We start from the raw sequence: 14831 nt of genomic DNA on the forward strand, positions 1-14831 counted from the left end.
ATTAGTGAAAAGTAAGTTTTGTCACATTAATTTATGCAACCCACCCTTCTATAACATCATGGCTATAGTGTTAGGGGCTGCATCGAATATCATTTTCCTGCTCCTTCAAGTATCCATAATCAATGTGTGTTCAGGAAGATAGCTGCAGGAAAGATAAATCCATCATTTGGATGTTGTCTCCTTCAAGTCAAATTCCAAGTGTGGGAACAGCAGGAGCTTTGCTGAGAGCCCAGCAGAAACTTGCTGTCTAGTTGATGTTTAGTGCCTTGTACCACGGAGGTACCTCTACCATGAGGGCAGCCAAAAGCACATCTCTGCCATACTTTGCTAAATTTCTTAGCTCGGTTCAGAGTCTTGAGGCAAAAGAGCTGCTAAATGTTGTTTTTATAACCAAGAAGTGTAAGCAAAATCCATATTTTTCTCCCCAAGAATCTTCTGGGAAATAGCTTTCAGTTAAAGCAGCAAAGTTAACAAACCAAAAAAAAGCTGCTTTAAGTAGGTTCTTGACATGAAAGGAAGACTTAGGCATGAATGATTAATTGAATGATTAGACATAAGCAACTGAAAATAGCATCCAAGAGCAGGATGAGCAGGGCCTCTTCAGTAATAGGAACTGCTGTCTGTATGGTTTACAATGTTTTTATCACTGATAGCTGAACTGGCGTTGATTTGAGGTTAGAGCATGACCTGGGAGTCAAAGAAGTATGAGAAAAACATGTTTCTAACAAGATGTTTAGATTTCAAGGACTGACTCTGAAAATTAATATCACAGAGGACTGTGTCTGCTCTTTTTTGGCAATATTTTATCAACCCTTTCCCCAGTGGGAGGGACAAAAAGAAAGACTGTGTTTCTGAACTGCTTGTATCTCCCCTACAGGGTTCACTCAGAGATCAAATTAAGGTATTGAGCTGTTGGCCTGAACTGGAAGCCTGAGTAAAGAGGCTCAAAATAGCAGTTTCGGTTTTGTTACGTGTTTACTTTCTTTTTTTTTTTGAGTGGGTGGTTGCTATTTTCGTTGTTTCAGAACGTCCTGCAGCACGGAGTGTTGTTAAGTGAAGAAAGATGTGGTTGCTTCTCATTTTGTGTCCATATGAAGAAGCTGTGTTCCCCATTCCTCCCCCAGTCACACTGGGATGAACCTGGTGTGGCTCTGTGTCCACCAGGGTGCACATCCAGATTTGCATCAGTGCAGAGGAGGGCAGAATTTGGTCCCACACGTGTTTCCTGCAGCCTGGTGAAAAAACCCCACTACTCTTTTACTGTATTGCAGTTGAATTGAAGGGACTGATCAAACCAGGTGCATCTTGTCTTAATTCCAGTTCAAACCAGGTGCATCTTGTCTTAATTCCAGTTGAAGCTGGTGAGATCCAAGGCACTGAGTGTTGTGGTGGAAATGGTTGCTGTGCTGCAGGGCTGGGTTCACAGAGATTGGGAAGAACAGTGTGTGCCAGGAGTTGTGCACCTCTGAAGAAAAGTTGCATCATGAGCCACAGAACTGCAGGTTTCCTTAGTCTGTGACCCTGAACACACTTCAGCTTGATGCTCCTATCTCCAGCAGGAAACACTTTAGCTTCCAAGCTGTACAACAGCACAGATAAGACCTGCTTGTTGGTCAGATTTAGCAACTCTGGAAAAGGAGCATGAATCTCTCTCCTATTTTAAATGTAAAATGACCTAAACTGGTCTAAACTTCCTTACTTTTAACTTGTATTCCTTTCTTTTCTTGAGGCTTCTCAGTGAAAGTGATGCTTGAATTCCTAAATATCCTCCCTTTGCCTTAAAGGTTTTAGTCTGATCTAAGGTTTGTCTGATATTGTTCGTCTTCTTTCCCTTCCATTACCTTCCTCTGCACTCTCTCCTTTCCTTCTCCCACACTTTCCTCTTCCATCTGCCATTTTTCTTTTTACTTGCCTTCTACATAATTTTGGTTTATCCTTTTATTTTCTTCTTGTTTCTCTCAGTTCCATAATTGCTTTAATTTGCTTCTTGGACTCCTGATAGCTTTTTTTGTTGTCCTGCCTAGGACTCTTCATTGCCCCACTCCTTGCTCCCTCACATTTTTCCCTTTTCATTTTCACATTAGTTCTTTTTTACCTGTCTATTTTTTTTTCCAAAACAAATAGATTTGTACACACTGTGATTTTATAGCCCTGTCACTTCCACTCACCCATTTCTCTGGTTTTAGTAAAGCAATGTGATAATTTCTCTAGTTCTGTAGACCAAAGAAATCTTCCATGATGGCCCAGAGTTGAATTTCTAACACTTAAACCCCAAGAGAGGGCAGGGAGAGAAAGCATCTGACAAATATTGTTCTAAACCATCTTTATCCAATATCAAGAAACATTTAAAGGGCATAATAGGAGTTATTTTCCTTTTCAGACTTCCTGAGTGAAGGTGCTATTTGCTTACCTTTGATATTGCCTCCTTAATTAGTCCTCAGGAGGAGAAGCATTTATGTAAAACTTCATAAAGTAATGGATTGGGAACAAGGACTATCTGGGAATGTCTGGAGAAGTCAGAAGAGACGTTCTGTCTCGTGAATGGGTTGCTAGACTGACCTCCAGGAGGGAATGCCTTTTTGATCTGCTGTGTGGTGGAAATTTGCTTTATAATCTTATGCCTCAGTTTCTGTTTTTTTCCTGTTTATTTGAACTGTAGCATCTCTAGGGCAGGCACTGTTCCACCCCCTCACAATGTTTAGGATCATGAAGGTTGAATTTACATTTGTTACATTTACATTTGTTACTCTAATAAAATAAATGGGAAAAAAAAAACCTAACGAAAAACTATGACATGACCTGGTTTCAATGTATCTGGAATCCTAAAAAGTAAAATAAAATAGGAAAAAACCTTGTCTGGGAACAAATAATATGATTTTTTTAAAAGTCTATAAATTGAGGGAAATATAACTGAAGTAATAGTGGTTTGAAAAAGGTCCTCTGCAGAGTGGTAGCATCGTGCTCTGAGACTCCGCAGGAGGATGGGAAGCACTGTGTTTACTCAAAGTAGCAGGATATGTGGGGAGTAACAGAAATGAAGACTGGTCCTATAAAAAGAATGTATTGTTACTTCAGAGAAATAAATGTTTCATGAAGCCTTCTGAGAAGGCATGTTAATTATAGATTGTGACAGAAAATACTAGCAGACTGTTTGTCTTATGAGCCGAAATCCTGATACTTCAGGTAAAATATCCTATAATATACAATTTGAGTTAATGGTACACAGCACTTTGGGGTGGTTTTTTTTTTTCACCTTCTTAGTTTCCAGGATATTGCAAAAATTATGTGGGAATTATGTATTCTAGGTTGTGTGATATAATTCCCATTATAAATGTGAAATGAAAGCAAACACCTTTGCAGAGTCGCTGGGTTTGCTTTGATAAGGATTTGTAGGACTTTTTCCTTGGAACAGCACCTCAGGGCTGCGAGGAAGGGGCAAATCCGTGAGCACTTTGGGTTAGTGCCAAGGAAAGTTCTGCCACTGGGGCAGTTTTGTATGAACAAGCTTTGCTGCTTGAATAAGGGCTGGGTCAGTCCTCAGCCAGGGCTTGGCCATCTGTGTCAGTGAAATCTGGAGGGCTCGTAGTTTGGGACAAACCTTCCTTTGACATCCACAGACTGCAGCCCATGTTGGGGAAGAGTTTCACCCTACAACACCCAGGCAGTCCTGGGTGTCCTACAACTCCCACAGCAGAACTCTTCCCTCTTCTTGCCTGTTAATACACATGGCGTGTGAAAGAACAATTACCAACATTTGCTATGTGAAATGTCTGTCAAGTCTTGCTGCTTTCAGAGCAGCTGATGATTGTGACCGTGCAAGACTAGGTGTTGTTTATAATTCTAAAATTAATTGGCTTTGGATGAATCACAAGCCTCTGTTTCCAGTTTATAGGACTGCCACTGGACAAAAAAAAAAACCAACCAAAACCTCTTGAGTCAGGGAATTTCACAAAATTCAGTTTCTTGCCAATTAACATTAACTTTCAATTATTGATTACGGTATTGGAAAATAAAGATGAGTAATTGGACAAACATTTAGGGAAGTACCCTTTGGCTTCATTCCAGACATCTCTCCCTTTTCTTGATCTGCAGCCCCCTCTCTCCACATGGAGAGGTGGTGGGGATGGGATGAGGGTTGGTGTGTTGAGATTCTCTTTGCTTTGCTGCTCCTCATTTCTTACTCAGCAACTCAGCATTGGCTGCAGTCTCCTCCTTCTTCTCCTCCTCCTTCTCGTCCTCTTCTCTCATTTGCACAGCCACCCTGCTCAGGTGGCTCCTCTCTCCTCACCTGCTTTTTTCCTGGTCTGTTGGACAGTGGTGATGTTCAGCTTGTGTCACTTTGATTAAAAAACCCCAACAGTAGAAACAACTCAGTGAAGGCACGTGGAGACCCAAACTCTGTGTGAACCTGCTGGCTAGCTGGCAGCTGAATGCCCCTGCTATCCTTGGATTCAGCAGTGCCAGGAGGAGTTGGCCAAGCCAGGTGTGTGGCATACAGATAGCAGGACCGTTCTTCCAAGGTTTCACATGCCTTCAAACAGTGCATCTGTGCTGTTGGGGTGCTAATAAAGCAGCAGGCAGGTATGGCGGGATCACAGCCTGGGGCTCTTGCAGAGGCTGCACAAAGTGGGAATGTGTGGGGCTTTAAAGACTTTAGGTTCAACTCTAATGTTGTGCCACCTTGTTTGTGGTATCACTGCCACCAAGCTGACTTGGTGGCTGTGTTTAAACACTGATATCTGGACATTCCTGGACAAGAAGACCTAACCAAAGCATACTTACAAATGAAGGAAATATCGTTCAACATGACTTAGGAGTATTTCTTTCAATCTTTCCCCAGACTGCCTTTTCAAGGTGTGTCCTATGAACAGATATTCAGCCCAGAAGCAGTACTGGAAAGCCAAGCAAGCCAAACAAGGAAACCATACTGAAGCAGCACTGCTGAAGAAACTTCAAGTAAGAGACATCTGTATTTGTAATCTTATCTCAATCTGCAGGCTGTAGAATTACAATAGCACCAGAAAGAATAATAACAAGTGCCTTGGGAACCACTGTGATGGGTATTATTATGCCACCATAGCAACTCTATAATTCTCCTTAGCTCTCCTACCTCCTGACTGGCATTTATAGCCCCTGGTCTGGTGTTTATCTCGCTTTGGGCTGGGGGTATTGCCTTTGCTGTAAGCAAGATAGTGCTTTCAGAAGTTTTATGAAGTAAAAATGGAGTTTTTAAAATCAGGACAGAGCCCTAGTTTAAATAATGCTGGAAATTCTTACCAGGAATTAGGTAGAAGAGTGGACAAAGAGATGTCCTCAATGCTTTAGCCAGGAAATTCCTCAGAATTGTGTTTGTCCTTGCCTTTAGTCTAGGTGATTCTTTTGTGAACCCTTTTGCAGACTGTATTTTGCTTCAAATACAGTGTGTATGGAGCAACTCCTCCGTCTCTGAAAAACAGCTGGCCTGATGGTATAACTGAATTCATGAAACTAAGAGAAAGCAAGGTCCTGTCAAACCTGGATGACAGTTTTGTGGGCAGTGGAGAGGCCACCAATGCTTCCAGTTAAAAACAGCAGGAAAGGCACATGGTGTGTAGCCAGAGTTACGCAGCAATTAGTGCTAGGAGCTGAGAGTTTGCTCTGCATCTGTGTTTGACCCAGACTATTGTGTTTAATCTTGATGTTGCCATGTGTGACCTACTGTTTTTGTTTTGTTATAAAGTCCATGTGTTTATATACAATTAAACCCCAACAAGTAAAAGGAGTGGTGACAGTGAGAAGCTAATCATAGGCCCTTTTTTATCCTCTCCAGGATGAAATAAAGCACCTGGAATTACTTTTTGGGCTTGAAAATTTTTAAAATAGCATCCATCTCAGGTATGATCCATAAATTGTGACAGAGTCTCTGTTTTGGGTAATAAAAAAATCAGAATCAGCGTCAGGATTTGGGTGCTAATATTTTCAGTACAGGAACGCTTGTAGGTTGCAGGATTTAAAAGCACTGTGTGTTTCAGGTACTTCTTTCGTATAGTTTAAAGAAATAATCATTCTCTTGCAGCATGCAGCAGAACTGGAACAAAAGCAGAATGAAAGTGAGAACAGAAAGCTGTTGGGCGAAATTGTAAAATACAGCAACGTCATCCAGGTAAACCTATTGAAATCCATTTGCCTTCTCAGTGTTGGAAAGGAAACAGTTGTTTCATTTCAAGGTTACAGTGAAAATGAAACTAACTACCTGCTGTAATCTGGATTGTCAAGGGTCAGGTAAACAGAACTTGGTAAAGTTTACAATATTGTGCTTTTCTGTCTGTTTCAAAGCCTACCAGAAGTGCTGCATATTCCTGTTTAAGTAATATGTCATAATAAAAATTCTATGTGTATTTCTTGGTGCTGCAGTTTAGAATCTGAACATAAATATGTGTCTTTTATTTTCAAGACTTATTTCAAAACCATTCTATAGAAGTGCTGTGCAGCTCCTTTTAAATCACTGAAGTAATCTGTATTTCATGACATATAAATGAGACAGGAGCTAAATTCTTAAGTGCAGTACAACTTTTCTGTAATGGATGTAATTCCTGAAGGGAACACTTCAATGGACCCTTGCCCTGCTGTAAAATTGATCCCTGACACATTTCTCTCAATCTGAGATAGAGCATCTGTTTTCCTAAACAGTAGCATACTTTGATAACTGCCTTCTAGTTTCATTTTGTATTTCTATTTATTATAGACAATCTCTGCAGGGTGAAAGCCTGTGCCTCCTCTTTTGACTGGAGGGAGAAAAAGCAACTGAAAGCTGGACTAATTTTTTTGAAATTGTTCTTTGTCCCCAGCTACTACACATAAAAAGCAACAAGTACCTCACAGTCAACAAGAGATTGCCAGCTCTGCTAGAGAAGAACGCCATGCGGGTGTCCCTGGATGCTGCAGGGAATGAGGGCTCCTGGTTTTATATCCAGCCATTCTGGAAACTGAGGAGTGAAGGGGACAATGTAAGTAGAACTACTGAATGTGTTAAGAAGGAGGAGGCAGAAGATTTCCAGGACACATAATTTTTTTGCTGCAGGCCTATTTCACAATGAATTAAGTTCAGGAAAGAAGAAATTAGAAGAGTGATTGGGACTATTACCTTTCAAATGTAACTAGAAAGTGTTACTAAATTGTATGGTCTGGAATCTGATGTGTCGCCACATTCAACTGAGCCTCTTTGTTGGGGCATCTTTGCTAAGTCTACCTGTTGTGTGCAGATTTACAAAGCTGACAAGAAATCATAGTTTATGCTAGAGTCTATTTTTTTAAAAGGTTTTAGTTTTTTTTTAATTGTGTGGGCAACATTTTTTTCAAGAGGTCAGTAGAGAATGTCTCTAGGAAATACATTGGGTTTCCTTAAATCTGTATTCCCTCCTGATGTGAAAATAGTATCTATGATTGGAGCTGAGTTGGATAGTCTGGAAAGTTTTTTCTGGGTAGGTTTCAGCAGGAGTCTTGCATATTGATGAGAGGAAGAATGCACAGGAGAGCTCTTTGCTGCAGATCTGAGAGCTGTGCCGTGAGATCACAACTCCCTTCTTCGTTCTGTGGCTTGGTTAAGTGCCCGCTGTGGAGAATTCAGATCTGCCTCTGGGAAGGCCACACGATGATGAACTTGTGTGGTTTTATATTGTAGACCTGGCTGGGAATGTTTGGCTGCTTTCCCCTGTGCATAATCAGTGAAAGCCTTCTCAGGATTGTAGAAGGGAATGCCTCTCTTTTCATGTATTTTCTCTCATTAATTTTGTGGTTACCCAGCTCTTGGGATACTCTCCAGGATGATGAGTGTGGTTGCTTGCAAATCCTTTTGCAATCTGTTGTGGAGAGGAGAAAGATTGCATTCCCAGCTCCTGGTCAAATATCCCTAAAGTCACAGTCTTTCCCTGCTCCACGTAGTGATCAAAAGGCTATGTGAAAATCCTCCTTTTTCCCAAAGCCTGTTGCAGAGAAATACAGCAAATATAGCCCTCAGGGGGGCCTCTGCATGGCTTTTCAGCTAGGGTAAACAAACGTGGCTCAAACATTAGCCTGGTATTTATTTTCCTTCTTTGGAGAGAAAAAAGGGTGACTTATTGTTTTGGCTTAATTTCTTTGAATAACATCAGTTCAGCATCTTTTAATTTCTCATGCCTGGAAAATACATACGTGTCATGCTCTCCAGAGGGAGGACCTGGGATTCCTGCCTGTCACCTGCAAAGCCACTGTGAGCCCTTACAGCTGAGAGCAGCAGAACGATCCTAGGCCTTCAAAGTCATCCTCAGTACTAGAGAGATTTTGATTCCATTTTCCACTGTTGTCTGCACATAAGGGTTTGGAAGCAGATTTGCTGATCTAAAAAGATTGCAGATCATTGCAGTGATGGCTGTAACACCTCATTCCACAGACCCCTTTCGTAGTCCATTCCCTGTGGGGATTTATCTGACAACCTCTGAGCCATGAGGGCCCTGTGGCAAACTGGCCTAGGTTTATTCCTAACTCAGTGGATTAAGTTCCTTTGGAACGGCCTGCTGCTCATTTTCTGTTACCAGGTTGCCTTTCAGAGCTGGGAACTTGCCATTGTAATTTATCAGAGCTGGCAACTTGCCATTGTAATTTACAGAGGGAATTTACAAAGGGAAGTTGTTTCTTGTTTTTACTAGGCCAAAACGGATTTGACAATTTTCTTTGCAAATTTCCAGCGATAAACATTAGTCCTCTGGTAGCTTTCTCATAAGTGCTTTTGTACATTTCTACCTCTTTAACAGATACACATACCAGGCAACTGTTTCACAGAGGACAGGAGTAGCAAGTGATGGGGGAAATCCTCATTTTCCTCTCACAGATTGAGAGACACTCCAGCCTTGTACCCACTCCTTCCCTTTCAGTTACTCCTAGACATGGAAACCTTTCAATTCATGGAGCTGGCTTGGTATATCAGGTCCTTACTCTGCTGAGAAACTTTGTTGTTGTTTTTTTTAAACTATATTTCTGTGCTATAATGAGGAAATTCCCTAAGAAAACATGTTTTATAAAGTCTTTTAAACAATAGAAGTGAGTATTGAATTATTGCTTGGATGGCTGCTACTGTGTCAGGTAATGCAGACAAGGTAGAGCTAAATATGCCATATGTCCTAAAAGGAAAGGAATCTGGGAATCTGATACAGGAAGTCATGTGTGTGACTCTTCTGGTAAGTGATCACAGTTTTTTAGCCTTGTGAAATATTTTAGAACTTAGTTTTCTGAAAGAAAGGTTAGCTTAGCTTCATTAGCAACTGATTAATTTTGCAAATCAATGACAGTAATGAAATAATATGACTGAAAATTTACAGTAATTGGCGTAACTGCAATATTTTCTGCAGACTTTTATTAAGTCTTTGTTATTTTGAAGCTGCTCTTCAATGGAAGATAGGACTGATTAAGGCTAGAGCTGGTTCCAGATGGGCTGAACATCAAAATATGCCCTGATAGCAGGATTGGTGCTCTTTGGATTGCATTGCAGTTATCTGCCATGTTAGTGGGTTTTTTTCCTTTTTAAATATGATGCTTAATGATGTGCTCTCTTGCTAATTAAGTTGTGATAGTCCTGGTGTACATGCAACAATTTTGAAGTCCTGATTCCACTTTGCAGGATGCAAACCTGGTGGTATTTTGGTTAATGAGTTGTCTGGTCATAACTTCTTAAAACAGGCTGTAAGTAATGTCTGTGTGAAGCATGGCATGCAGGAATGTATTGCATAAGAAATATGTCTTACAGGCATCTTGTCATTATTTTGGTTCTGTCAGTGAACTTGTTCCCCTGACTTGGATCAAGTAGGATTTCTGTGAGTGATCTGAGCATGGTGATGCTGTCTTATGCTACTGTTTATTTTAGCTGTGTTGGTAAAGAACAGGCAAACCTTCCTTTTCACCTCTGCGATGAGTAGGCCAAATTCACCTGCATTGAAGTTGCACAAGGCTGAATTTGGCTCAGCTTTTTCATAGGAAATGTGCTGATCAATGCAGAAAGTGTTTTTGTTTATTTGTCTTCCAAAAGAAAGCATGGCTTGTGCAGCATTTCATATAGTAAAAAAATCACATATAGCCACTTGTCTTTGTGTCTTTGTGTGCTTAAAATTGCTGTGAACGATGTAAGCAAATCAGGACCCAGTGCCAGCCAATCTATGTGGATTGATATTTTTTTATTATTTTTTTTTTACCTCTTCAAGGCATGAATTGAATTCTCCATATGCATGTCTCGAGCAGTTTTTAGGTTAAAAAAAATTTTGTGTATTGTTTTGTATATTGCAAAGAATTGCAAGGGCATAGGAATTTGCTTGCAGGGAGCAAGCCAGGAATTCCTCTTGTAGAGAGAAGGTCTCTCAGCTGATGTACCTGCTGCCTGTGCTGAGCTCAAACACCATTTAGGGAGCAACAGTAGAGGGGATGGAGTGTGTTCACCTCTCTCTGAATTTCCAGTGATTTCTGTTCCTTTCTAGATTGCAGTCAAGCAGTCTGAATCACAGAACTCCTGAGCCTGTCAGGACATTTGCCAGCAGATGGTCCCCAGAGCTGGGGGCTCGTGATTACTTTCTAAGCTTTCTCTGGGATAAAGAGAACTTAATGTAACTTTCAGATGAACTGAGCTGCTCCTGGAATTCGTTGATTCATATCTATTTCATGGTGTGGAGTTTCTGCTGAACCAGAGGACATGCTTATTGGGAATGTGAGGATTCATTAGAGGGAAATCTTGAACCCAAGTGATTGTAGGTGAACAGAGCTGCTGTGTGAATTGTCTGCAAATAAATTCACTGAGTGCCATTTTCAAAGCATGCATTTGAGTCATTTTCTAAATATGCTACATTACTTCATTTTATTGGATAACTACATAGGTCTAAACGACATTTTATTTCTGACTTCCAGGTTGTGGTGGGAGATAAAGTTGTTCTCATGCCAGTCAATGCAGGACAGCCTCTGCATGCCAGCAACATTGAGCTTCTAGATAACCCTGGCTGCAAAGAGGTGAGTTCAGGGGGGCAGGAGGGGTAACTGCTGATCTGAGATGTGTTATAGAAAGGCTGAGAGAATTGGGATTGTTCAGCTTGGAGAAGAGAAGGTTTTGGGGTGATCTCATTGTGGCCTTGCAGTGCCTGAAGGGAGCCCACAGGAAAGATGGAGAGAGACTCTTGACAAGGCCCTGGAGTGACAGGACAAGGGGCAATGGCTTCACACTGACAGAGAGCAGGTTTAGATTGGATATGAGGAAGAAATTGTTCCCTGTGAGGGTGGGGAGGCCCTGGCACAGGTTGCCCAGAGGAGCTGTGGCTGCCCCATCCCTGGCAGTGTCCAAAGCCAGGCTGGACAGGGCTCTGAGCAAGCTGGGATAGTGGAAGGTGTCCCTGCCCATGGCAGGGGGTGGCACTGGGTGATCTTTAACACCCCTTCCAACCCAGGCTGTTCTGTGATTCTGTGATATGTTGTTCTTTACTGGTAACCAGAACCCACCATGAGCTCAAAGCCAGCATTAAACACCGGTTCCAGCTTAGCCTCAAAAACCCAAGATGAAATATTCTCAGTGCAGTGATGCCTGGCACTGAAAACTCTGTGAGGTTTGCTTGAGTATCTCAAACTCAGACTGGTGTGAGAGTAAGTACTCGTTCAGCATCCCTTTAGGGTGTTCTTGGTGAGCTGTCAGCAAACAGAGCAGCATTTTGCCCACTCAGTCTTCTCCAATATCACCGTCATTAACACTTGAGAGCTTCAGGACCCGTGTTAGAAACTGTACAGATATGTAGCTAAGCCATGTCCCCTGCCATCCTAGATGTGGTGTGGTTCTTCAGAAGACTGGAATGTCTCAAAAATAAAGTAACATCCCCTAATACTATAGTTGTTTTTTTTTTTGTCGTTTTGTTGGTTTTGTTTTCTAAAGGTAAATGCTGTCAACTGTAACACAAGCTGGAAAATAACTTTGTTCATGAAATTCAGTAGTTACCGAGATGATGTACTGAAAGGAGTAAGTATGATTTTTAAATTGTTTTCTGAATCCAAAAAGTCTTACTATATTTGACTGTAGGGAAATATTACCTGGTGAATAAAAGAAGAAAGAAAGACTTTATGGAGATGTTCAAAGTGGTATTACAGGCTTATAGATGACAATAGCTGTAATAAGACAATGTAGCTTTACATGCTGAGGTATTGCACAGTTTCATGGCTGTAGATTAATCTCTGAGATAATTTACATTTTCATTTTATAAGTTTAATTTGTCCTCACATGTACCTTAATAAATCATTATCAACTGGCTATTTTTCAGTAAGTATCAAGGTACCAGCACTTCTTGAGGAAGAATTTGAAAGGGAAAATGGTATATTTGTGTAGACCCATTTAGGGATAGTGTTTCAAGTGTTGGGGAGAGGCAGGAAGAAACCAAAATTATTCCAGCCAAAGAAATAGAGAGGGGTGTTGATGTTGATTGCAGAGTAGAAGAGATGAGATAATATAATGTTAGATAAATCTCTTCACTTTCCCTAAATAATAAGAGGGATTATAAATGAAAAAAAATCAAGTTAGTAAAGTTAACTAGAATTAAAAATCACCTTTAGGTTAATTGGTGCCTGCTGTTCATTGTGATGCTATGAAACAAGTTCTGCTTTCCCAAAAGGCCATGAGTCTCCTACAGGGATGAATTATCCCATTTGATTTGCAGACTGAATGCTCTTCACTTGGTACCTGCTCCAGCAACAGGAAACTCAGAAGCGTTTTCTTCCCATCATCTCTGCTGGCATCACTGGAGCTGTTACAAATGGAAAATGAGTCTGGTGGCTTTGCCTACCACTTAACAGTGCTTCTTTTTCATAATTCTTTAGGGAGATGTTGTGAGGCTGTTTCATGCAGAGCAAGAGAAGTTTCTGACCTGTGATGAATATGAGAAGAAACAACACATTTTCCTCCGCACTACTTTACGTCAGTCAGCCACGTCTGCAACAAGTTCTAAAGCACTGTGGGAAATAGAGGTACTTTTTTCTTCTTTTTATAAATATTTTAGGACCTGAAGGCAAGGGTTCAGTAAAAAATCTTCACCACAACATGAGTCATTCGTAGGCTCCTGATATCATCACACACCTCCCTGTAACTATTATTATTTCATGAAGTGGTTTGTGTAGGATGAACCCTGGAGAGCTGCTTTATTGCTCTGTGTGTGTGGAGAGAGGAGGCTTTCTTACTAAATTTACCTGCACTAAAATGAGGAAGAGTCGAATTTCAAATTCAGACTTGACGTAAATGGTGTGATTTTATCAAAGCCAATCAAAGGACACTGATCTATCCTGACTTTTGCATGTTTACGTTTCACTTCATGTGCAGTATAGAATATGGAAATCCATGGCTTACAGGAAATCTCCCAAGCATCATACAGCACATCAACATTTGTTTAAAGTTAACCTGAATAAAGGTGGTGTCGTGAATGGGGGGTGATTTTGAGAAGAGAACTAGCAAACATATTTTTGTTTGACTGAGAAACATTGGAAATTGGTAGGTCTCAAATCCTTGCTATTACAATAATGTAACTCCTATACGCAACAGTTCTTGTGTGATGAACAAACTTTCTGCATTTAGAACAGACTCTTCAGAAAAATGGTTGATTTTTATCTGGGTAGGGATTGTCTGGAATAGAGTGTATTGCACTTGTAGTTGTTGGAGATTCCTCCTTAGAAGAGACAGACACTGCTAGATTTGAAGAAAGCAAGTGACCTACAGCTCAGTCAAGGGATAAAAAAAATAACCTGGGGTATTTTAGATGATATGAGGATATATCACTTGAATGAAAAATTTTCAGAAACCCCTAGTATTGTCAAAAATAGAGCTGGTATAATTGGTAAAATAATGTAAGATGGTTTGAATTTTGCTTTTAAGAAGTGCCTAGTAGTGTAGAACAGCTCTCCTTACTTTCTTGAGCTGCAGATTCACACCATGTCACTAAAAAGCAAAATTTGGCTCATCATGTTTGCAGGGAATAGATTAATGAAGGCATGGAAAATAATAGAAGGAGTATTTCCTGGCACTTAGCAAAAAGTAAATGTAAGTAGTTGTTATCTATGGTGAGCTTTGTGTAAGCACAGAATTCCTCTCTTTGGCAGGCTGTAATGGTGTAGTTTGCATATTTTTATTTGGAGTGAGGTGCAGGAAATGTCAGTGATCTGAAGTATGATCTTGAGGAGCATGATTAAAATCTAAATTCTTCTTTTAGGTTGTCCACCATGACCCTTGCCGGGGAGGGGCAGGACAGTGGAATAGCTTGTTTAGATTTAAGCATTTGGCAACTGGAAACTACTTGGCTGCAGAGGTAAGAATGCCAACTGAACAAGTATTTGTGTGCTGCCTAACCAAGTCCTGCTGGTTCAGAACTGCTGTGATGTGTGGGTCTGCAGTGTAGATCTCCAGAAGGATCCCACACTGGGCCCCTGCTGGGTCATATTGCACCCAGGGATTGCAGGGCAAACACCACTGTTAAATATCCACTGCGTTTACACTGAAAACCCTTTGGGTTCATTTATCTCTCTGCTTCTGTTTGCCCTTGATTTTTGGAGTGGTATTGTGACTGTGTATTGGTGTCATGTGAGTTCATTGTGATTACATAGTCTGCAGGGTTCTGCTGTTGCATTCTTGCCTTTTGTCTAAAATTTGAATAAAAAAAAGAGCTGAGGAAGTCTTTGCCCCTTTTGATGGAACAGAAGGTCCCAGAGGAGAAGGAAGATCTTGCAGCTTGTCTGGTTACTGGTTTGTCTGGTACTTTGTGTTAAGACAAAAGAGTATTGTGACTCCCCGAAAGAGCAGCTTACTATCTTTTAAGACTCCT

General features: G+C 40.8%; 1 protein-coding gene across 2 annotated transcripts in view; it reads left to right on the top strand.

The window, feature by feature from the left end:
- The window catches only part of ITPR2 (inositol 1,4,5-trisphosphate receptor type 2), a gene marked incomplete at its 3' end in the record, with an annotated part of 242672 nt that overhangs the window by 31573 nt on the left and 196268 nt on the right, over positions 1 to 14831 (top strand). The window contains exons 3-10 of one of the 2 annotated variants that reach the window (XM_082280065.1): positions 4841 to 4956; positions 5398 to 5502; positions 6056 to 6142; positions 6828 to 6986; positions 10903 to 11001; positions 11909 to 11992; positions 12844 to 12990; positions 14223 to 14318. In XM_082280065.1, the coding sequence (XP_082136191.1) occupies positions 4841 to 4956; positions 5398 to 5502; positions 6056 to 6142; positions 6828 to 6986; positions 10903 to 11001; positions 11909 to 11992; positions 12844 to 12990; positions 14223 to 14318 (893 nt within the window). The remainder of the gene's footprint in view (positions 1 to 4840; positions 4957 to 5397; positions 5503 to 6055; positions 6143 to 6827; positions 6987 to 10902; positions 11002 to 11908; positions 11993 to 12843; positions 12991 to 14222; positions 14319 to 14831) is intronic. The other variant, XM_082280066.1, reaches the window with a different exon arrangement.

Source organism: Coloeus monedula (assembly GCF_965178545.1).
Source record: "Coloeus monedula genome assembly, chromosome: 4".
NCBI lineage: Eukaryota > Metazoa > Chordata > Aves > Passeriformes > Corvidae > Coloeus > Coloeus monedula.